Source organism: Crocodylus siamensis, chromosome 5, assembly GCF_052110815.1.
Source record: "Crocodylus siamensis isolate JL-2025a chromosome 5, ASM5211081v1, whole genome shotgun sequence".
NCBI classification, from domain to species: domain Eukaryota; kingdom Metazoa; phylum Chordata; order Crocodylia; family Crocodylidae; genus Crocodylus; species Crocodylus siamensis.
Genome location: NC_143399.1, coordinates 34,090,962 through 34,116,246, shown reverse-complemented (window position 1 = coordinate 34,116,246; position 25,285 = coordinate 34,090,962). Strand labels below are relative to the sequence as shown.

The 25,285-nt window shown below is 40.7% G+C and overlaps 1 protein-coding gene across 2 annotated transcripts; it reads right to left on the bottom strand.

Moving 5' to 3' along the window:
* Positions 1-5,668: 5,668 nt before the first annotated feature.
* On the bottom strand, positions 5,669-14,888 carry HCCS (holocytochrome c synthase). 2 transcript variants are annotated; one of them, XM_090049078.1, is made up of 7 exons: positions 14,748-14,888; positions 13,341-13,498; positions 12,342-12,490; positions 11,807-11,955; positions 9,347-9,466; positions 8,487-8,573; positions 5,669-8,288 (listed from the first exon to the last, which is right to left on the bottom strand). In XM_090049078.1, exons 2-7 carry the CDS (start codon positions 13,450-13,452, stop codon positions 8,090-8,092), a joined length of 816 nt encoding a protein of 271 aa, XP_089905204.1. In that variant the 5' UTR covers positions 13,453-13,498; positions 14,748-14,888; the 3' UTR covers positions 5,669-8,089. The 2 variants fall into 2 exon arrangements, with proteins under 2 accessions (XP_089905204.1, XP_089905205.1); XM_090049079.1 differs by lacking the exon at positions 14,748-14,888 and adding an exon at positions 14,388-14,652.
* Between the last annotated feature and the right edge of the window lie 10,397 nt (positions 14,889-25,285).

Here is a 25,285-nt window from a genome sequence, read left to right as displayed (position 1 = left end):
GTGGACCGGGGCAAAGAGAACCCGTCAGACAACTCCCCCCCATTGACGATACATCAAGACGTGGCAGGAAAGAGCGGGGCGGTGACACGGTGAAAGAACATCCGTTTTGCCCTCAGGAGCGAGCAAAGCCCGGCGGGTACGCACTGAGTAGCAAATAGCCCACAATATTTCCTTTGGAGGAAGAACTACATGGTGAAGTTGTTTGCTAGAAATCTCTTGAAACCTGCTAGTGGTTTAATTTAAAAAAGTGTATGTGGATGTAAAGAAAGATAGGGAAGGGAAGGAGATAAACACACAAGCACAGCTAGTATTATACTTCTGAGAATACAATCCAGTATTTTCTACTCTTATTTCTGTAACCAAATACCTGAAGGCCCTTACTAATTTTAATTCTCTCTCTCTTTGCAGTATATGGAGACAAAGGATCAAGATCTTCTATTTTAGAAAATATCTGATGCTATTTAGCAGGTCAAGGGGAACCAAACACATAAGAACTAAAATAAAAGATACTGCATTGTAGTAGTGTACAAGGTGATTCCTATATACTACATTGGTGCCTCACTTGATTATTTGTATTGTGCTGGTTCCTAAAGGTCCTTATCCGAAAGCAGGGCCCCACTATGCTAGGCCACATAGTTAAAAAAAAGTCCTTGTCCTAAGAAGATTACAAAGAAATGAGGGCAAAAGTGGACAAAACAACAATAAGCAATAATGATCAGCTTGACTATAGCAATAGTTGTAGAACTCCAGATTTCCAGCTTCTATCCTGGACACACGAAAAGAAGACAAGAAATGGAATTAATTAGTCAGTAAATTGAGCGACTCACCTAGGAACTATTTAAGACTCCTTTCATAATCAATTCCATCTGGTGAAAGTTTGCCATCAAACCCCCTGAGAGGTGGCCAAGGCCTCTTACCACACTCCCCTCAGGGACTTCCTCAATAATACCAATCTTCTCCTTCAAGTAGTGTCTCTAATGTGGAGATTTGTTGATCTCCATGTTCCATCTTTTAGTCATCACAAAGCTGTAAAACATTCATAATCTTTTGGATACCACTCTATCTTGCATTCAACCTACTTGACTTTCTTCCTCCATTTCCTGGTTTCCCTTGTATTTACCTGATAGTAAAAGTGCTAACAGAATTATTTGGTGATTTTGGAATATATATCTGAAGACAGATGTTCTTTTATCTAGAACTTCAAATAGCTGTGCTCAAGGGTGTAAACTAGTGTTTTTCAACCCTTTTAGGCTCAAGGTACCCCTGCAAAACTATTCAGAATTTAGCAGCACCCCAACTAATATAAATATATTACAAATATTATAAGTATAAATATATTATTAATTCTATTACTAGCACCGACAGGGCTGCTGCTGTTGGTGGCTTCTACAGGTGCCCCCCACCAGATGCAGGAGGCACCAGTCACTCATGGGTAGAACAGTCCAGACATCTTGGGTTTCCAGGAGGCACGATTTCCAGGAGGCACAGTGGAGCCAAGCTTGGAAGAGCTGCAACAGAAGCATCATGTCTATCTGCATAATGTACTAAAGGAAACCTTTCTGCTGTAATTGCTTCTCACTTCAGCTCCAAGGTGTCTCCTGAAAACCAGGGCACACAGGACAGTTTCACCCTACAGCAGCAGCAAACCTGACAAGTTCTCACAGCACCTCAGGGTCCCATTTCTCCTGAAAGCCTGTCTCCCTAGTGTAAGTCCACTGTCCTCCGCTGAGTACCTGTGAGAAAGAATGTGCTAACACTTATCCCCAGGACATTGCTGTGTGCTTCCACAAGTTAACTATGGGTCATTCAAGTTAACTGCAAGATATTTTAGGGACAAGTCTGTCAGGCTTCTGTTATCTCTGGCCACCTACTAGTAAGAGGAGCAGCAGTGGAACTGGGAAGGGTTATGTGTGTAGGGACAATCAGGATTGCTTCAAATAAGTCTGTTTACAGCCTAAGGCAGGGGTGGGCAAAATGTGGCCTGGGGGCCAGATGTGGCCTGCCAGGCCATTCCATCTGGCCCATGGGACCCCTAAAAAATTTAGAAAACTAATATTTATCTGTCCCTGGCTGCCTATCATGTGGCCCCTGATGGCTTGCCAAAAGTCAGTAAGCAGCCTCTGCCCAAAATAATTGCCCGCCCCTGGCCTGAGGTCATCTTTCTCAACATCTCTTCGTTTGTGATTTTAGAGATCTAAAAAAAATTTTCAAGTATCCCCTAATCCCAAATTCCAGTGCTCTAGGTTGTCTTCTGGCGGTGCTTTAAAAGAGTTCAGCTTTCATAAACATATAGGAGGGTCAGGCGTAGATAACATTTTAGGAGATTTCTACCATGCAGAAACTTGTGTAAGATGGAGAATGAAATTTTCACTATAGCAGTCTTCCTTTTTTTACATTGTGTCTTCCATCCAGTGTTATTCAATTCTTTAAGCATACACCCTCATACTTCGTTCTGTAATAGCCAAGTGGTAGAACAAACGTTGCTGTCCTTGTACTGTACCGAGTTTGCTTAGTGTCACAGTGTTAGTTTTCTTAAGATTTATTGTCACTGCATAATTCCTACTGGTATTGTTGGAGGCATTAAGCATATTGTGAAGTTCTGGTCCTGTGAAAGCTATTAAATGAGATTTATAGCATATTTTATGTTGTTGACAGAACATAGATTACAAATACGGTACAGAGGCTTACTTGTTATAGCCTTTGCATACATCTTGAATAGTTGCTAAAATACAATGCATCCTCACTGTACACCTTTCTTGATGTTACTGAGATGTTTCATAGTCCTAGAAGAAGCTTTTTATTAACTGGAAATCTTTTATTTGCTGGAAGCATTATTACATATTTCAAGGATAAGCAGATTGGATCTAATCAAAAATCTCCTTAAAAAAGAAAAGTCAAGAATGTAAAGTTTAACTATTCCTTGATACTTCAAATGCATATCTGCATAATATTCTGGACCACTTCCTTTCTGCATAACTCCAGATGGAAAACAAAGGGACTTGCATCAATTCTCATCTCAGAATAGTGATGCATTTTTGGGTGACTCAATGATTTTCAACACCACTTGAAGGGTAAGGCTAATCAAACTATAATCAGTGATTCTCAGCCTGGTGTCGCAGCACCACAGGATGTCTTAAGATCCTTTCAAGGGTGACATGATGTCAGTACTGTTACATGTGCAAAGCCAATTTACAAGACAAATCCATACATTTCAAATAGAAATTCATAGTGGTAAAAACTTTCTGACCTGTTGTGCAGGTCTGTTTGCAACATAAAAGTCGCTCTATTTTTCCATAGTTTTTGTTCATTTTTGGCTAAGAGCTGGAATTTTCCAAGGGCTACCTCAAGTCTAAAAAGGACGAGTACCACTGCATTACCATGTTAAGGTTAAGCAGTACACTGCGGTCCAAGTTTCAAGCACCTCCAAGCATACGCCACAAGCTTTGCTGTGTGGATGATGGAAGGGAGATGGAGGGCAATGCCCAGGTAACAGCTCAGATGAATTGTGCAGTGTAAACATAACTTAAGGATACTATGAAAAGATCCTGTGCATGCTTGAAAAAACCCTAACAGATGAAGTTAAAGAAATATTCAGTAGTTTTTAAAATTATTCCTTCACAGTATTTTACCTTCTCCAAAATAGCAAACATGATGTATGCAGCACGATTTGTCCTGCAAAACGCTATGATGTTAACTTCTCCAGACCCTCAAAGTGTGGATCCAGTTGTTTGGCAAGAACATTTCCAACTTTCTAAAAACGTTTCCTTAGTGAATCAAAATGTTGCTGACAAAGCACAGCTCAGGTACCCAAATTGCTCCCATCGTTCTAAGTTCCTGTGTGGCTGAATTGCCAGTCTGTGAAGTGGGAAATGTAGGGCGCTTGTACACGCGATGAGGGTTTAGTCCACAGGATTTTATTCTATGCCACTTAAATTGATATGGTGGATTTTTAATTGAAACCTACCATTAGATCAGGCCAGGCGCTGCCTTCAAGCTGAGGCAGCACCCAACCCACTAGCAGTCCACCTGGGCAGCCCCAGGGGGTGCTGCTGATGCAGAGAGAAGGACCAGGGCCTCTTTGCAGCTCAGGGGCTGCTTGGCCTGCTAGCAGTTTGCCCCCTATCCACGGGCAGGCTCCGCCAAAAAAGGATTGGGGCCCTTGCCACTTCTGCCGTCAGCAGGTGCCTGCTGAAGGCAAAAGTGGCAAGAGGCCCGATCCTTTTTTTCCTGCAGTCTGCCTGCCTGCATCTCCCACAGGCAGGGAGTGAGCTACTGGTGGACTGAGTGGCCCGAGCTGCAGGGGGCCCTGGGTCCTTCCCTGCACAGTGGTGACACCCCCTGGATGGGCTGCTAGTGGGCTGGGTGCTACCCCAGCTTGAAGGCAGCACCCAGCCTGATCTAACTGTTCCCTGACCCTGAGCAGCCCCCAGCCCACTAGTCGCCTGCCTGGGGGACACCGCTGCTGCAGAAGGAAGGACCACAACTCCCTACAACTCAAGGGCCACTTGGCTTCCTGGCAACTTGTCCCTGCAGCTGCGGTAGAGGTGGGCAGGCTCCATCAAAAAAGATAAATAAAGGATTGGGCCCCTCACCGTTTCTGCCTTCAACAGGTACCTGAAGGCAAAAGCAGCAAGGGGCCTGATCCTTTTTTCCTGTGGAGCCTCCCTGCCTCTCATGCAGCTGGGGTGGAGGGGGTGGGGGTTAGCTGACAGCTGCATTGTTGCAATTTGCAACATTGCAAATTAAATTGCATCAGGACATAGTTTTGTTTGCAATAATGCAAGTCATTTTAAACCCCCAAGTCTTACACTGTGATGCCCTTAAGCCACACAAAAAGTGATGTTTCTGTCAGGTATACATGTTAATGGCATCACATGTATAAGTGCCTGTGGATTTTAAGTCGGACTCAGGCAAATTCTCTATTACCTGGATATTATATAAGGTGGGCAGCAGCTGCCCCCCACTAGCACCAGGCTACATTTTAGAAAACTGAAAGGACTGGGCCATGTTTTCTAAGACCTAAGGAGGATTACAGGCTCTGAATCTCAAATGTATATAGAGGTACCTGCCCATTGCTTTAAATTCCAGGGAGGGGTGAGGTTTTAGATATATGAAGCCGACATACTTTGGAACTCAATTATAGAGATAGACACCTTATTAGCTGCACATAATTCCTTTTGTTTGTTAAACTGACTAAAAATTTCTAAGCATCTAATTTTTGTCCAAAAGGATTTAAATTTTAGCAGAACGTGGATTTTTTTTCTTTAACGCATAGACCAAGGGTCTGACCTAAAAATCTAGGGACTCTGGAAATTGGTTTGCTGTGGATTGTAACAAGATTTTACATATCTGCACTTCCTTCACATCTCCCGGCACTTCAGTAAGAAAATAGATCCAAGACTGAGATACCTCTACACATGACCTCTTCAACATCTTTTAAAACTGTTGGCTAATACTGAGTAGACTCCTCAGTTCTTCCCAGTTTCTCTCAGTGAATATGTAGAGAGTATACTATTCAAAAGATACAGCTTTTCATTAACATGTAAAATAACTAGCTAGATAAAATTGTGCAAACCAGGGATCATTTCACTATGTTAAACCAGAGAAAGCTCATCACTGACACTACCAGTTTGGCTCAAAAAACTAGAAAAATATTATAATAGCCAGGTAAACAAAACAAAAAACAGGTCTATTTATTAAAACAAAAGGGATAATCAAACAACATTTCGTAAGTAGCAGCAACACAGCAAAGGACAAACTGATCCTATACATATAAGATGGGGCATACTAGAGGACAAGTAACTCAAAGCAAGTGTGCATCTTATTTGGGTTCTTTACCAAAGATTATTTTAGTAATGAGCCACTGACCAAAATTACAGTCAGTAGAGATAAACTAGTTCTTTTGAAATTTCTGATAGGTAATTTAAGCACTGTTAATTTTTCTGTGATTTTGCATAAGAAATAAGGAGTGTATGTATCCCAAATTATCAACACTGATTTGGCAAGGAACACCACATAAACACCAGGTATTTGAGTGATAATACAGTAAAATCTCAGGAATCTGGATCTCAGAAATTCAGCACTGGAGTTGCTGCTCAAGGACTGGTCCCTGCTTCCCCCCAGATGTGGAGGGGAAAGCTTGTATGTGGCTGCTCCCACCATTAATCACCCTGCACTGCACACAGAGGCTCCGGGACCGCCTGCTGCTACCCCCCTCCCCAACTCCACCAGTCACTCCGTGACTGGCCACTGCTCAGATTTAAAAAATCTGGCATTTTCAGCTATCCAGCAAGTACTCTGTCCCAAGCATGTCAGATTCATGAGGTTATACTGTATGGGGCCAGTAACCTTTCAATCATCAGACACAGGATGCCATACTTATCCTCCTATTAACTGTGTCACACACTAGTGATTCACTGAGCTTATTTCTGTTCAAAACTGATTCCAGTTCAGATTGGTGTGGAATACAGTTATTCTGAACAGGAATGAATAAAGAAGTAGCTCCTTTTCAAAAGATTAGATATCAGGCTACGATTTGCTGATAATACTCAGTACAGTTTGGAAACCTCTGAAGTGAACTCTTATGTTACTACCTTCAAACTTGAAGCTTCATCTAGTCAGTTGCTCCTGAGGTAGAATCATGGAAGAGAATGCCTAGAAGAGACTTCAGGAGGCCATCTAGTCTAACCCTCCTGCTCAAGACAGGATCAGCCCCATCTAAAATCATTCCAGGCAAGATGAGTTAATGATCCTAAAAGCAGCTTCCTGTATAAATTTGATTACAGACTCCTTCATCCAAGTTAAGATTAGTGTTCATCTGTTCATATTGGACTTTTTTTTAAGGATTTAGTGATGAAAATTCTTACTAAGCAGGTTATAATGGGGCTAGTGAGGAAACCAAATGCCATGAGTGCTATGCATGGATCAATCAATCAATCAATCACTCTCAAGAGCAGGGCATACCAAATACTTAAAGCTTATAGCTAGCTCCTGATGCCCTATAACCCTAAAGTTTTGGGAACACTGAATACAAAGCTATTACAAATCATACTGCCTTTTAGACAACATGCAAGCTTGTCCAAATATTTAAAACATATACAATAATTTTTCCCCCAACACCTAGAAATAAGTCAATCAAGTTAGAAGCTTAACATTTGCCTCTTACAAGGCTAAATTTTTAACAGTATATAGCGATTACCTACCACACCTGCAATACACTTCAAAATGCAAGATGCGAGAACTAAAAGTTGTAGTGCAAGCTGAACTTGTCAGATTATTTTTTCTCTTTAAACGAAGGCATCACATTCTCTACAAAAAGCTTAATTCTGCCCTCGAATGTAGCTAAAGACAAGTACTTTTAAACATTCTGAAAGAATAACCTCCTTTTTAGAATACAAAATACTTAAATGCTATAATTTTTTTAATTAAATAAAGTAGATATGAGCAATACTGAGAAAATGTAAATTTGAAGAAATAAGATGCCAGCACATGACAACATAGAACCTAAATAAAACAAGAGTAATTGCTTGCTGTAATCATTTAGCTAGACTGTTATAGTTCACCCACCATGAGAAGAATCTGAGTACTGCTTATAATAACCAGCTAAAAACATTTACAAAACACCTTGCAGTAGTGCCCAGAGACCCCAATCAAGGTCAAGGCTCCAATGTGCTTGCACAGAGCTTGATTAATTCATTTTGCCTTATAGCTTTAAAAATCTACCATAAAGCACGCATTAGGATTTTCCACCTCACTTTCCAAAACAACTTCATAAATAGCTTTGAAAACCTTGAGCACTTGCAGAAAAATCGTTTTGATAATTTCTTCTGTTCTTTTCTAAGGAAACTAGAAGCATCAAAATTTGACCAGATGAAAAAGACACACACCTTATTCTTTACTTAAAGATGGCATGAAGTACCAGTTCATAAGAAAAAGACATGTCATCCCCCTGCCTCCCAATGAGGAACAATAATGTTGGCAAAAGAAGATAAGTATAGTCACTATGAACTTTATTTGAAGTTCCACTCTCTTCTCCTCTTCAGTTTAGGCAAATACAGTTTTAGGTGTTGATTACACAGTATGCAGCTAGTTATGAAGTCCAGCGCCACCAAGCTACCTTCATCCTGTCCCACATAGCAGAGATGGAATCAAATGCAGGACGGACATCCAAGATGGTGAACTGATAGTTCTTATCTACTTCTCCACCATCATAATAATCAATAACATATCTGACTTCCTTTCCACAACGATCAACTATCCAATCATGTCTGTCAAAAGGAAGTTCATATCTAAAATGAAAGATAGACAATGCGGTTAACTTGTTAAATTAAATCAAGATTATGAACTTTATAAATATGTAGCAAAGAAAGTCAGACACCACAAAGACTAATTTACGACAATACATATAAAAACATGATCGCTTCCGTCAATCTTCAGGTATGGTATTTCAGCATGCATAAAAACATATTTATGGCCTTTACACGTACCCCATCCATGAACGTATTCTGGCTCTTGGTGAATACTCCTTAGCTTTACCACCAAATCGAATCAATGTTGGTCCACATGGACATTCCCTAAATATAGTTTAGCAAACACGATTAAAATTGTACTTTCATGTTAAGACTGGTAAGTTATAATTTAAACAAAATAAAACAGTACTAAGAATTTACTAATATACAAATATGTTAAAAATAGAACTTGGGGAAAAAATGTAATTCTTCCAATACTATAAGAAATCACCTTCTTAAAAAACAAAAACAAAAAACCCCAACAACAAAAAAGATTTACAACCAGTGATAAGCGCTCTCAGAAAAAACACAGGTTGTGTTTTAGCACGCTTTAAAAGTTTATCGGCATCTCCCACTAGGAAGGAAGCCATAAGATTATCAATGAAAATATTTATATGTAATTTCCACCTTGAAATCAGCTGAGTCTCAACAATCAAGTTGCTGGATCATCTAAAACTGTTGCTCCTAGCAAAGGAATTTTAGTACCAGAGCAGTCTAAAATTAAAAAAAAAAAAAGACAGCATGTCCAAAATACACAGGATCTCAAGGTCCTGTACTACAGAAATTCTGACCAATTCTGGCAGTGTAACAACTCGTTCAGGTCCAATTTAACCAAGTCTGCCAAATGTACCTGGACAAACTTCCCAAATATTTCCATATAAACAAGCAATGCAAAACATCCACACCATTACAAATCCAATTTAATAAGATGTTGCTGCACACTACTGCAAGTTTTAGACCATTCTTTTGGAAAACTGGAATCATTCCAACATTTAAAGATTCAGCATAGTACTAGTTTAAAACAAAGGCTTTTTATTTTTCATCTCAAACATACTTACGTGACATGAAGAGCTTCCCACTTTAAAATCTCTTTCCAAGCTTGCTCATTATTTTGATTGTGAATCTTAATAATATTACTCATATCTTCAGGAGATATGTCATCTTTTTTCCACCTCCATCTTAAAAAAGGAATACTATTTTAGAAAATTTTTCAAACAGTGTTTAACTTTATCACTTTCCTCCATCAGTGATTTTGACAAGTAAAAAATTCAAGCGATTTGGGATCACACAGCAAGTCTGTATCAGAGCCAGAATTAGAACTCAGGTGATTCCTAGTTCCCTGCTCCCTACCTGGGCTTCTTGACAATCATATTAACTTTGTGTAAAACTATAGGGTGCCTAAAGATGTGCTTGTTCACATTCTAATTAAAACGTGTCAGAGCAGACTCAATTAATCAAGTCTACTCCACGGTCTACTTAGAATGCTCCAATATTGCCTCACCATCACAAGTAAGGCCCCACGCATTTCAAAATGGCTGTGGGGGCACTATCTAAACCTTGGCAAATGAGCTTTAGATAATGCATCCAATGGACATTTTGAAATGTGCAGGGACTTAATACAAATGATGGTGAGCCTCTCTTTAATTAAAGTGGCTGTCCAGGAACTGCTCTAATTAAAAAGATCGCCCCAGTCTCAAGCATGTGTAGAAGCAGCCATAATTACCAAATGTTACCACAGTAGAAACCCACAGACGTCAGTTAAGTTTGTCAAAAACCTTGAGCCAAATCAGAGTATTACAATAAGCTGACAGACGTACAGTTATTTTACCTTTCACAAAGGTATTTTTGAAATGTGTGTAGACAGCATCCCAGATTCACTTTTAAGGCACAGAAAATCCTATATCTAGTACCTTAAAGGTACATATAGAAATTCCTCCAATTCCCAGATCCTGCTAACTTTTATATCCTCATTTTTAAAACACGAGTAAATATTAGGGGTGTGCAAAGCAGGCAGTATTTGATTGGGGGACAGCGATTCAATTTGCTGATTTGGATCTCTGTCCCAATTCAATTCAGCTGAATCTGCAGATTCAATTCCGATTCGGAGAATCAGCTATTTGGCCATAAACACAGCTTTACATGCTTTTTCTACACATCTATAGGTACCAGGCGCATGAACGCTGAGATGGTGGAGTGGATGGAGCGTCCCATGGGAGTGCAGGGGAGGTCCCGTGTGTGCTCAGCAGTAGACCTGGAAGTGGACCGGAAATATTTCTGGTCCACCTCTGGGTCCACCGCCAAGTGCGTGGGGACACCCCCTGCAGCTCAGCGATCAGCCACAAGGGGACCCTAGCTGACCCTAGCTGCCCCTCCAGACCCAGGAGGCACCAGTCACTGAGCCAGGGTGTGAGGGGGGTCCCCTGTGCACTCTGCAGCAGACCCAGAAGTGGACCAGAAGTATTTCTGGTCCACTTCCGGGCCACTGCTGAGCATGCGGGGGACCCCCCCCCCGCGCTCCCCTGAGACACTCCATCCACCCTATGAACTCAGCATTCACAGGACGTGCCTGGTACCTCAACATATAAAACTACGTCTATGGCCAAATCATCGAATCTCTCCGAATTGATTTGGAGCGATTAACGGGTCTCCTGATTCGATTCTGAGATTCAGCTGCTGAATCGGGCTGAGTCTCCTCTGAATCAAATCAGCAACCAAAGCTTCGCACAGCTCTAGCAAATGCGTGCGCAAGGGCTCATAGGATCAGGGTTGCCATATTAAGCTGAATATTACAAATCGATTACATTTTAACTACAGTTCTGAAATGTAATACTACAGCAACTATTATATTTTAACATCAATTGCTTTGAAAATAAATCAATTTAGGACAGCCCAAATATGAAAATCTTTCATACAAATAAATATTAAGTGGCAAATCAGACAATATTCATTAGTTCCTAAATATTTTAGGCCATAAGAAATATGCTACGTGTTTAGGGCTTGTCTATATTAAGATGTGGACTGTTCTTTTTTGCTTTTTCTTTTTTTAATATATAAACAGAAATCCTACTGTTGTTAAAACCACTTCAGTTTTCATGTTGTTACTAGTACAAATGGCAGCTTAGCAGTGCTAAGTTTCTTGCAAGAACAAACATTTTTAACAGTTTTATTTTTAAAGTTAGTAGGGGTCTAACTGAGTTTCAGGCAACCATACAAGACTTGTCTGCCTTGGGGTCCCTATATTACAGCGATCAAACCAGTAGATTGGTGTTTGAAATGGTAAGGTCGTTTTTTTTTTTTTTACAACAAACTACCTCTAAAGTAAACACGATCTTTGAAACCAGTTTATTAAGAGAACAGATTTTTAAAAAGCCATTTGTCTCTCCAGAGAAGTTGACTGCTTACCAGTTGAAGCCAACTAGTCCCTTAATAAACTACTACAATATCAATGAACATTGGTGAATCATTCTACAGTCTTCAGGATACCCTGGATACTATTACGGAAAGTCCCAGTTACTTACCCTTTCTTAAGCATAGCATTCCAAAACATTTGCTCTGAAGGATAAACCCAATTTTTTTCAGAGTATGCTCTAGGAATGGTAGACTCTTCTCTGATAGTTGACAGTGGAAATGGTTGATCTGGGGATGGCACCTGATTAGGAGGTGGCATCTAAACAACAAAAATAATCACTTATTTTAATATAATAAAATAGAAAAAATTTCAATATAATATCAGTATCTGGAAGGGTCAGTGTATAGCTACGTAGTTACTACAGAGAAATTGAAAATCATGTCAGAGGTCCTACAGGAATAGTTGGCTTGCTTTTGGAGGTCCATGCTTGACTAAAGATTGCCACAAGCCTTTTTTCCCTTTTGTAACCCAAAGCTCCGCAGTGTTTTTCTTCTTTAAGTGGAAAAAGGCTTAAGACCACCTGCTTCAGAGACGTCTTCAGAAAGAGAACTAATTGTTCAACTCCCACAGTGCTCACATCCATATAATTTTCATGGTCAGACTTCAGAAAGAAAGAGATCTTAAAAAGACTAAACTGAAGTTACCATATTTCTAGGATCTATGTCATCTGCTGTTTGAGATGAACTAGATTTAACAGGACACGCTACATATTCATATGCGCGTTCTTGATGTGCGGGAACAACGTTTTGGTTTTCAGCCCCTTGGTCAGATGGTTTTACGTGCACTGCACAACCTGAAATAGAAAAGATATTAAATGAAGCACTACAATAGAAAAGATATTGAATGAAGCACTACAACAAAATACAATTGATAAAATGTAACTTTATGGGAAGAGTCAAAACACAATACAGAGCAGATATGCAGTCAACTCTCTCAGCCCTGAGGGGCCTTCTTGGCCCGCCCTGTATACATTTACTTCCATCCACTTAGAAACAAATTCCCTATGCCTGTAGCTCAAACAAGTGTCTTGAATTTAAATCAGTAATTAAAAAATGTATATCTTTTCATAAATTACTTGATAATTCTTACAAGGACAACATCCTTAGTTTTCATTTGATTAGTAAAACATTACTCTCTCCTCAAATGCACTTAAAAAAATCTGCCTTAATTTTTTGCATCTATATTACTACAAATTTTACATTTCACTTAGTCACCAAAGTCTAGAAATGCAAAAAACTAAGGTTTGAAGTGTAACTGATCTGCACATATGTAACATTTTTCTACTCCTATTTTCAATTAAATGTGCAGTCTAACACAGTAATATATGGCTCAGCATTATAAAACTGCAAGTTTGGCAACAAAAGAAATAGAACTTTTGATGTATATCATATTGCACTGTTGTTGAAGACAGAACTCTGAATTACGGCACTAGTATGAAATGGCTTGGACCCTGAGGACTGAGTGACAAGCTCAGCCATTTTTACCTTTATGAATGCAACTATTTGCAAGTTACATCTTGAAAGAGGCAGTTTTCCATATGACCACTACTTTGCTGATAAGGAACCTCCCATCTTTGACAAACACCTTCTAGAACAGATTTGCAAGGTTCAGTTTGGGTTCACTTCAGTCGTGTGCATAGTTACCTTCCATTTTTTTCTGATGCATTGGACATTCTGAAGGTGGCGATGCTGTTTGATGTTCAGATACATTGGGCGACTGAACTGCAAGGGATGGAGATGACGCTGACAAACCCATAGCAGCTTTTATTTTTAGACCAAATTTGCAGGGAAAAATTGCACATCTAGAATACAAAGCTATAGTTAGTACTATTGAAACAATCATAGCCAAAACCCCCACATTTTTCATTAAAAAATTATTAAACAGAAATAAGAACACAGGCACAGAAGAGTGAGTGTATTTAAAAAAAAAAAAAAGTCAACAGACCAGAGGCTTTCTACCTGTGGAAGCATTTCCAGAGCAGGTTAGACACATAGGATATTTACAGATGTCCTCCAGGAGGATGGGGTGTACTTTAATTAAATGGCTCCAAGAGCTGCTCTAATTAAAGCACCAGGAGCATCACATGTATCAGTGTCCCTGTCCTGAAAAATGGCAGTAGGGGTGCTTTAACTAAAGCTTGTCAAATGAGCTTTAAAGCATCCCCGTCACCATTTTTCAGCATGGGGATACTGATACACGTAACACTGGTTAATCTTCTCCTATGCACTGTAATTAGTGTGGCAGAGAGGCCTCACTGCATGTGTACAGGTGCCCATACTCTTCTAGGACAGTTTAGTTAGAGGTGACCCTGCCTTGAGCAGAGAGATGGAGTGGATGACCTTCTAAGGTCCCTTCCAGCCCCACTCTGCTATGACTCTGTACCTCTCAAATCTGCCAAGATATAATGTTAATGGCATATTCCTGAAGCATGAGAAAAAGTATGCAGCTCACGCTTAGCTGCAGTGCGAGAAGGCAGGCAAGAAGCCACTCAGGGCAGATCTAGAGCAGTGAAGAGGAACTGAAATGATGCAGGTGGAGAAGCACATATCACATTACCACCACGCATGTTTTTCTCCACTCAAAAATAAACCAGAAGCTTTGCTAAGAGGCCAGGGCACTAGGGCTGCACAGCTCAGCTGAAGATTGAAGCAGAAACAGGCACAACTTCACCGGGAGGCACAAGAAACTACCTGCCAGGCTGTGACCCCAGGGCAGCGGGACGGGGGGGAGCAGGGGAGAGGAGCGAGGGCCCAGCACCCGTGGGAGGCAGCGCTCGGGAGGGCGGCGGCAGATGACAAGCCAAAGACTCCCTCAGCACCGCCTGACTCGGAGTTGCGGGGGGCCCGCCTGCTCAGCATCAAGGTCATGGCCGTGACCATCGTTGCCGGCCCACGAAGGCCCCACCCGGTAACAAGCAGCCCAGCGCCGCCCGCGCACTCCGCACCCCTCGCCCCCCGGCCACGGTCCCACGCACCCACCCAAACGCACCCACCGCGGAGGAAAACAACCTCCCCCCCCCCGGCCTCTCGCGAGACCTGTACGGCACCCACCTCGTTGCCGGCTGTCTGCGGTTGCGCAGCTGGGGAATGGGTGGGGCCACGGGGCAGTGTGGGACAGCGACCAAAGCCCGGCTGCTCGGGCGCGTGCGCACTCGCGTGGGAGTCTCCCTTCTCCGCCCCTCCGGGGTTGTCGGGGGCTGTGTGCTGGGGGCAGCCTCAGCCCCGCCCCGCCGGAAAGAGCTTCCGCGGCCCGGCGCGGCTCACAGACTCTGCCCTTGCTCAGCAACGAGTCGGGTCACGGGGCAAGGTGCAGCTGCCATCCCCTCCAGGGCCAGCCCCGGCCACACGCCCCGTGAAGAGAAGGCAAGCGCGGATCATGCCTGGGCACCAGCACTGGCCCCCGGCTGTGCTCTTACCAGACACAAGCCACATTTCTTCAAGGAGGCAGAAGCCCTTTTAATCCTACCAGCATTAAAAGTAGGGATGCGCTCCCCACCAGCAGGCAGAGGTGTAATTTCTTCCTTTACGATTGGAGGGAGGAGGCGCTGGCCAAAAAAGCTGCTTTGAAGGGTCTGTCCAAGTGTCTTTGAATAGTCAATTATAGATTGGGGCTTACATTCATAGCCAGGTTATTAGAGCACTGTAAACAGTCAAGTGCACACAACTGCTAACAAAATCAAATGTAATTTCTTTAGTACATGCATAGGCACTTTCATTTTTTTCTTATTATTTGTCATTTTTTACATAAATATCTCCTCTTCGTGCAATACTTGTTAGAAGCTTGAGTGGGTAGACTGCATTCCAACATTATCTCTGAGCAGAGAGGGAGAGGTAACCACGTTCATCATCTAAATCAGGCAAAAACCAGGGTCGAGATACCCTTCACAGACCAACTCAAGTGTCCAAAAGGCAGCCTGCCACCCACAACTGTTAAGCTGCAACCCCTGCCCCACAAAGCCAGCTGCTGTTCCCACCTCCAGCTTGTCCTCATCCCAGGGTGATGCTGTGTGGCACAGCCTGCAGTGCCAAGGAAGCCTGCAAACCAGGTGCCTTAGTGGCATGGTGCGATGAAGAAATCTATGGCTGGGATGGTGAGGCAAGGTGGGTGGTGTTGGGGACCAGTAGGGGAAGAGGAGGGACAACACCAGTAAGCCCATAAGCATTTGATGCAGTGGAAGTAGGTCACAGGCATGCAGTGCAGCTGGGGGTGCCGTGCTCCCACCTACTGCAGCCCCTGGCCACTGAGACGTTGGATAACCTTATAGGAGCAAGAGCTTACTTCATCAGATGCTATGTTATCTTCATTTGGTCTTACTAGACACCATGTGAATGGATTTTACATTTGCCTGGTATATACCGTGTCCACATTTGCAACAGCAGCTTTGAGCATACATATATGATTTTCTGCCCCTTTACCTGTAAAGATCCAGATGGGTTTAGTTTTTAGAAGTTTGCCATCCTTAAGTGTATTTAAGACAGAAAGACCTAGTCTATCTTTACTACTGAACTCCTGTGTTGCATCTTTTAGTTTTTGCAACATTGCAAGCAAAGATACTTGCTTTGAAACAAATTCAGGATATTCAAGTCCATCCTAAAGAACAGCATGCCCTCACATTGGTCTGTTCTGATCTCTTTAGGAATGCTCTTCCCTTAGGCTACATCAGAACCTGAGCTTAACTTTCTACAAATCCCCAAATAATAATTTTGATCATAGCCTTAAGTCCTTATAAGCAATTCCCTGTGTACATCCTGGTTGCCTCTGAAATAGCCTTCTGCTGTCTCCAAGGCATCCACAAGAGCTTGAAGCTGCCATCAATATTTTAGCATTAAATTAAATTTAAATATGCCTTTGAAAATAAACTCAGTCCTTTGTAAGATGGGGAAAAATCTTTCGAAATTAGCAGACTCAGAATAGCAGCTGGTGTAGTGTACACTAACCACAAGACGAACTTGCCTAAACTTTGTCCACATAATATTTTTGATCAGGCAAGCCACTTCATTTAAAATGTTCTGCAACAATCTGGCAAACCTTACATTTTCTTTTATTTCTTCTGTGCTCTTAGTTCCAACTCCAATTGCATTACACTGGAAAAGAAAGGTTTCCCATCCCTTGGGTATATGCCAACTGTTGCTCAACTTCAGGCCTATCAATTGATCTGTCAGCAAAATATGTGGCTTTCTACATGCATTTCTAAAGATGGCTCCCTAAGTGACTTAAAATTGCCTCTACAATCCTCCAAGTGAAAGAAATTATAGACTGCTACAAAATTATGAGCATATCTGATACGCAAGTGGCAGAATACTGCCATAATTGAAGACTACACTCATAGCCATTTCATAGAAACAGCATGGTGATTATGTCTATGCCATGAATTAGACCCAAATGTCTGCCTTTAACCAGAAAGCTTGTACTACCTTCACCTTTTTTAAATGAAATCCCTGATATTCTACTTTCCATTAAATTTAAGAAAAGGTGTTAGTGTATTCTTAAGCTCTTAGCACATTCTTTATGTTCTAGTTTAGAACTTCTAATATTGCCCTGTCGATTCAGGCTTCTTCTTTTTTTTTTTTTTTTAAACACAAAATATCCAGTAAGGTGATGGAATATGGTATCATGTACCTTTCAAACCTTACAGACACTTTTACATATTTTTTAAATCTTACACATCTCCTAAATAGGTCTGCATGTGTGCAATTTTTCCATTAAAAATGTAATAGTTATTGCATAACACCAGGTTTTGATGGACTGTAAATCAATTCAGGTGTTAACAGATAAGTTTCCAATTGCAAGTTTGCAGCAAATTATGAGAGATGGACTATCTTCCTGAAATCAAATACTGGTCTGTAACAGCAGTAAGCAATCACATCATTTTTTTTTTTAACCTCAGAGATGACTTTGGCTTGGCTGATGCATTAAGCTTTGTCAGCATTTTTGGTGAAGCTACCCATCTTCAAACTACTTGACTGCAGATGTGTGTTCCCACAGAGTCTCTGTCCTTCCCTGTCAGCAGATTTCTAACCAAAAAATTTAAACACCACACTGCCTCAAGCACACAACAGCAAGTTTATCCTTACTGCTCAGGTTACTTACAGGCCCTCTCCCAACTTTAGCCCAGAATTCCACTATCTCTAGCACCAGCAGAACTGGTCAGTTTCTCCTCACTAATCAATATTTAATTTGCATGTGGCTTTTCGTAATGTCAACCAAAGTAGCAAAAAAATTATCCATCACAAAGCACTACAAAGATCAAAAACTCAGTCCAAATAAAACACAATCTAATCCAAAATACCATCCTTCTAAGGGCTTACCAATTCCAACCCCTTGGCAAGCAAAACAGAGCAAACAAAACCAAAAGATGTTCTAGCTGCTAGATCAGGAACTAAAACCCAATCAGTCAGTGGGAAAACCAAGCTAAAAAAACAGGAACAACTTGGATTGCTACAGATCCCTGCTGCATTCTGTCCCAAGAGCAGACTACTTTAGCTCAACAAAATGTGGAAAACTAAGTATGGGAAGAGTAACTGAAAAACTAAATATAAAAGTTGGAAGACAGAGAAGAGCAACAATGCACCTAAACATGACAGGAAAGGTCAAGACGGAAAACACTTCTTACATCCCTGTCCCAAATATAAAAGTTCTAAGAAGTTTTCCTCCTTCATTTTGGCAATGCTTATCATGTCAAGAAATTGTCCTTGAAGTTAATCAGATCTTTGCCCCCATGCAACCCAGCCTCTTTTCTACCATTCAGTCTGACAAACATTGCAGTGCTAATGTTAATGCCTTCCCAGCCCCCCATTATACTTGCTTAGAATCATAGAATTGGTGGACTGGAAGGGACCTGGAAGATCATCAAGTCCAGTCCCCTGACATAGGCAGGAGGTTAATGAGCTCAAACTAGCTCAACTAGGTGCTTATCCAGCCTCATCTTGAGCACCTCCACAGATGACAACCGTACCACCTCTGCCAGGAGTGTGTTCCAGGTTCTAGTTACTCTTATGGAGTTCTTCTGTATATCCAGTCTAAATCTTCCCTCTGGTAGTTTGCGACCATTGGTTCTCATGCTCCCAGTGGGTGCCTTCCAGAAGAGTTGCTCCCCCAGATCTTGGCGCTTCCCCCTGACATACTTGTAGGTGGCTATCAAGTCACCTCTCAGCCTCCTCTTACTCGGGCTGAACAAGCCTAGTTCCTGGAGTCTCCCCTTGTGCGGCCTATCCTCCAGGCCCCTGATTATGCAGGTGGCCCTTCTCTGCATCTCTCAAGCTTATCCACATCCTTCTTGAAGTGTGGTGCCCAAAACTGGGCACAGTACTCCAGCTGCAGCCTCACCAACACTGAGTAGAGAAAGAGAAGCACCTTTCTGGCTGATGCACATCAGCGTTCCATCCACCCCGCTGGTGACTTCAATCGCACTGTTGGCTCATATTCATCTTCTGGTCGATTGTGACCCCCCAGGTCCCACTCAGATGTTGTGTCAGCCAGCTGGCTGCCACCTATCCTGTAGTTATGGTGAAAGTTCTTCCTGCTCATCAAGCAGGAAACACTGTACTTGTTCAAATGACATTTCCAAACCATAGTTTTTCAGTATGCTTAATTCTTAGTAATTTATGAAAAAGCCATGATTTAGAAGTAGTTCTCCAAGCTAATGTGACAAAAACCTAAAGAACCTAAAGGAATGCCATCTACAGCTTTGTGTAGTTCAGACCTAGCCATTACACAAGAGGAAACACTCTCCAAACACTGGAGTCCACTTATTTTCTTCCAGTAACAAATCACAGTATAATATAAAAGACAACTAAAAGCAACACAAGAACACTTCCTGGGTTTGCAAGTCAAGTGACCATGCAGTAAAACAACTTTAGTGATCCCTGAGCAAGCCACGAACCCTTTATACAAGTTCTCCTAGCTTTTAGCTTAGGCATAGTATATCAAATCCTGCTCCCATTGAAGGCAGTAGAAAAATTACTACAGAAATTCAGCAGAAACAGGATCAAAGCCTTATCGCTATCTGGGAAAAGCAGCATTATTATTTGATCAGTTACAGATATTAAGCACAATTTAGAGAGGCATGTCAACGAGATGCGCACACAGTTCCAAAACGCTTCAGGGCAAGCACTGGCATATACAGTATTTGGTTTGTATATGCTCCAGCACTCCCACCTGTTTGTCTAATTATGACAAAAGCAATCCAGACAAGAGGGTGATCCATGGTCTATGGAGTTCAATGGAAAGACTTCCACTGGCTACAAAGTGCTTTGAACAAGACCCAAAAAGATGTACCTCAATCACTCAATGTTCGGTTTTTCTTAGTTGCCAGTTTGCCTGCAGTAACAGAATCCTTACACTTGCATCTGCGTTACTCTTCAGAGTCACTAGCTTTAACATTTGAGCCCGATTTCTCTCTCCTCCCAGGGCAGGGGGTCGGACCTGATGATCTATAAAGGTCCCTTCTGACCCTACTTCTATGAATCTATGAAAACAGTGTCTATATACATATTTCTGCTAGGGCTTGTACATATGGAATAATATTTATGTATTGGAGGCACAATGAGTCTGTACAATCCAGTATAACATACAGTACTAGACTTTTTACTGCAGTTAAACCTAAATTGCCACTGGTGGTACAAACATTGAAGTGTCACTAAGAGAAATCCACATGTGGAATCTCAGATGAACATGGTGAACAGCAAATTTCAAATACGTTTAGTAGTTGCTATTTAAGAGGGGCAACAATTATTTCTCAATTAACAGACACTGGTAACCATGATAGTAAAACAACATGGAAAAAGCAACAGCACTATGTATAGTAATGCAGTTTCTGAGGTGTAATTAAATGAGGAGGCATCAGTTTCCAGCAGCATGAAGGATACAGTTACTTTTTACTTTAACTTTTCAAGGCATTAACAATTCTGGAACTCTGCAAGCCAGACAAGCAGTTGTGCTGCTGGGGTTAAAGTAGTACTAGGCTTGTAACTGATCAATTATATGGCATCCTACTAGATGCCACATTCCTGTACTTCAATTTGATCCCAGGGCGGGAGGGGGGCAAAGTCTCATCAATGACCAATTTATGACTGTGTAACTAACTCCCTTTCCAAGTGCTTTTAAACAGTAAAGAGGTGCCATTAGTACGCATTTAAAAAAAAAAAAAAAAAAAAAGGACTACCTATATAAAAGATGGGCTTTATCTCCTCAACTCTCTTCCTGTTCTCTCTCAGCTTATGTGCTATATTTACTTTGAACTTCCATTACTCCCCTGATGAGCTCTCTCCAGGCGCTGACAGATGGTGACAGTTTGTTGCGTACTCTATAGCCATGCACTGACAGAAGTGCACAGCTGCAAAGCACTTCAAAAAATGCCCAGTTGCACAACAATCTGAAGTCTTATTATATGGCGGTTCAAATGAAGGCGCTCCAAAGCACAGCACCTTCATTAATGTCTGTCAGCAAGGCCAGGCGCAGGGCTTAGCTGATGCAGCCAAGCTGTTCCCCATATTCTTTTTGAAATAAGGAAGGGAGTAGAGGGAGCTCATTCTATGAGTTGCCCAGCCAGCACTGAAAGGTGTGTGTGGTGTGGTGGGGGTGGATTGGAGCAGAGTCCCCCCATCCTCCCATTCTAAAAACTGCACTGGAGCTGGGAGTGTGGAGGGGCACTGCTAGGGAAGATCAGCTAGAGACAACGCCATTCTAAACTGCAGCTTCTCTCACAATCCTCAGGCCCCAACAGCAAACAACTGTTGGGTCCTGGGGACAGCTGTAACTCACAGGGTTTCCTGCAAAGTGCCATAAGTTACAGTAGGAAGCTACACTTTTGTCTGCACCCTCCATTCCTGGACACTGTTTGGAAGCCCCGTTCATGCGACTTGCACACTGCCAGTTCACTTATGCAAAAAAAGGAAGAAAAAAAAAATAGTTACCAGAGCTGGACTCAGTGTAGACTTGGGTAAAGTAGTGGGGCTAAAAAGGTGCAAGTAGGAAGAAGCAAGATAATGGTCACTTTTAAGCTGAGGCCTGAAGGCAGCACAGAAACAAAAGTGAGATGTCTGGCAAGTCTGATGGTCTCAAAAGAAGAACAGATCTCAATTAGGTGTATGATGTTATAGTAGGGTAATAATTGCTGGGAAGGAAAAAAGGCAGCAGTCACCCAACTACAATCCAGTTAATTCAGATTTACATGGGATTTATAGTTACAGTACATGTTACTTTCTAAAGAAATTACTCATCTAGTGATTCAGCCTCTACCCACTGTCATTATCTGTTATCATAACATTTTTTGTGTGGACAATCATCATCCTGAGCACCACTAGAATTATGCATGCAACCACATATAATAGTGGTATTATATCTACAATATAGTTATGCTTTCTAATATAATTGCAATTGTTCACAGTAAGGAAATAAAGATTTTTAAATTAGCCTCAGTTGTATCCTACATACCTTTGCAAATTAAAAAACAACCAGTAAAGCAAAAAGCTTTTGCTGCATGTTTCCATAACATACAATTAATAAGATCTAACATGCAATTTCTAGTAATGGTATAAGGTACACCTTTCTGAATAGAGCATAAAGGTTTCTCTCCTTTGCTCTCTTCTTTAAAAAACAAAATACCTGCTGCCCCAGAAAACCCCCACACTCCATCACATTATTATTTTAGAAAAAAATTCTACAAGGTAAAACTGCATTCTCTTCCTTTATTATGAAGGATCAAGACCAATACCTTGTGTATAGCATGCAATTTATTGCTTATTGACATTATTGCATATACCTTAACTAAAACCATCCTGCATGAACTTTTTATAAAATTGCTAGGCTGTTAGATTATAATAAAGAAACAGCAGTGGATGCAAACAGATTTTTAAATATTTTTTTCTACAAGCAAAACCTTAATGAAAGCCCACAATTTTGAATTATTCATCTTACTAAACTTTATTACCTTAAATAACAAATTCACAGAAATTACCATTGCCTTTGTAAGAATCTCAGCAGTGACAGTGGTTGCCATTACAATCAGAACCCATTTCAGTTTGTATTCAACAATGTGATCCCAGTATTATTAGATATTGCTGTAGGGTTGATTTTACCGTAAACAAGACTGTCATGATCCAGTAGCACTGACTGCCTCAAATTTCACAGCTTTTATCTTTAGTCTGTGTGTGTGGCATTTCACACTGCATTTACTAATTGCATGTTTAGGCAGAGGACTATGCAAGACTTAATATTATTGACTCCGCTGCACTTGTCCAAACTGGGTCTCATTTCCCTCCAAATTTGTAAATCAGTTGAACTCTAAATTGGAAACATTTTACCCAATATCTACATATAGTTATAGCAAAAAACTAATACAAAAAGTACTGTCTGGTGTGTGAGTGGGGGCATGGGAAGAGGAGGAAAATGTATTTTTACCAAATTTTGTGCATAATTTTTATGCAAGTTGCATATTTCTACTAAAGCTCATTATTAGCCTTTTTCAGCAATGAGCTCATTATTCCAAGCCTGCAATGGAAAACAAAGTTAGCTTTTTTAAAGAAAATCTGCATTACATTTAAAAGTATGGGAAGCCCTATTCAAGATTAAGTTGTTTTTATACCTATTGCAATATATAAAATACCAAATTTAAACTTTAAAAAGATAATCCTCATGCAACTTGATCCAATCAGGACCAAAATCCCAGAGATCTAATATTCCGTTTGCTTATATAAAACAAGTGCTCTATTTGACAAACGAGATAAATGAGAAAAGCATATTACATACAGTGTTTTGTTTGCTTCTGTGTTTTAGATTTTACTTACTGGCCTGTAAAAGTAGTATACTGAATTATAAAATAGTTCAGACTGTGAAAAGAAGTACTGAACATACAGAATTCGACATTTAACATGGTACATACTTCTTGATGTGGAGCATCGCACCATGAAAAAGTGACCTAAGAACAATCTAACAAGATAAGAAACATATTTTAAAGATACTCCTTCATAGCTACCTTCAGCTTCTCAGACCAATGATGTGCTCTTCATTCAGATTTTAGTATTACAACTACAGCAAACATTTAGCCTTGGAAGCCCAACTGGCTGGAGTGCAAGAATGGCAACTGCTGCAGTTAGCCCAGGCCCTGCTGCTATTGCTCTCCAGAGCACAGACCATAGTTGTTACACCTCTGATTTTAGGGTCAAATCTATAACGTAACAGGTTGGCTCAGAGATTTCCATTTGCTACTATTAAAATAAAACTAATCACCCTGACTCCTCTGACGATCTGGGTGCTGGCGTTCCGTCATACAGAGGTGTTACTGGATGAAGGTACAATATGGTTCTAAACCACTGAACTCTCAACAACATATTAATAGGCAACATATTAATAGAAGTCTTCTGTTCCAGAGAAGAAGCCAAGTAGATATTGGCAAATCGGAGCCTCCACTTCTGTAGCAGGCAGTGGTTTTCCCATGATTAGTTAATGCCAAAGTCCATGAGTATAGAACTACTATTTTTATGTTTCTGGCTTCAGGATCTCAGGTGACATGTCCCATCTTCAGTTGTCAGTTATCTGATACAAGGAGACCATATTATAATGTCTCAGGAATGCTATTTCAGGGAAGCGTTTGTCACCAGTTGTTGAGGCTTTGAAGTATGCTTTTATTCATTTATTTAATAAAGGTCCACAAGTGCTCTTTTTCAGGCCTTCACTTATTCTTTTTCACGTGTCAAAAAGTTCAGACCACTTGCTAATTCTCTATCAAAAGAGTTTGTCATTTCTGTCATGTTTCTCAGTGGTGGACACTGCGGCATGCCCATACTTGGAGTCATTTTAAAGTGCCCCTTTCTTTTTAGGAAAAATGTAGTAGCTGAAGTAACATTTGTAAATTTCTTTGTTAGTGTCTTTTTATTGACAAGACAGATACTGATTAGAAGTGATGACAAAAGTCTCCTTTACAAGTTGGTCAATAATCAAGAACTCATATAGCATAGAATGAAAAAGATGGTTAACACATTGAAACGGGAATTTTTTTCCCCATTTTGCTGACAACACAAACTGTAATACTACTAAGCTGCTTCCCATTCTTAAAATAAGTTCAGAATAACTTTATTTAAAACACTTGTTATAAATCTGGAGCAATTCTTTACTCGCATTAACAAAAAAAAAAAAAAATCTATCCTAAAGTTTGGAGATTAAGAACAAAAGTTCATCTTGTCACATCTCCCTGCCGATGGGATATTTTTCAGCACCAAGAGAAGGTAAATTTATAGTAGCTAGGCTGAATGCTTATTGAACTCCTTCATATTTGGACAAGTTTGAAAATATTCAGTAGATTTAGAATGCCAGAAACACAGAATTATGGAATTCTTACCACTTAGGATACAAATGTTTATTACAAAGCTCTCCAATACAAGTCTCAAAACTCTGCTAAAATTAATTATAACTCGCATCAGGCAAATAAAAAATTTAATGCATATTCTCTTTCTGTATTGCACATGAGTGGGATGCAATAGTAAAAAATTATGTATCATCATCCATTCAATTATTTTGAAAATTACGCTCCATTCAAAAGATCAAAAGTTAGGAAACAATATGCCAGGACAAGAGAACTTATATACCAACA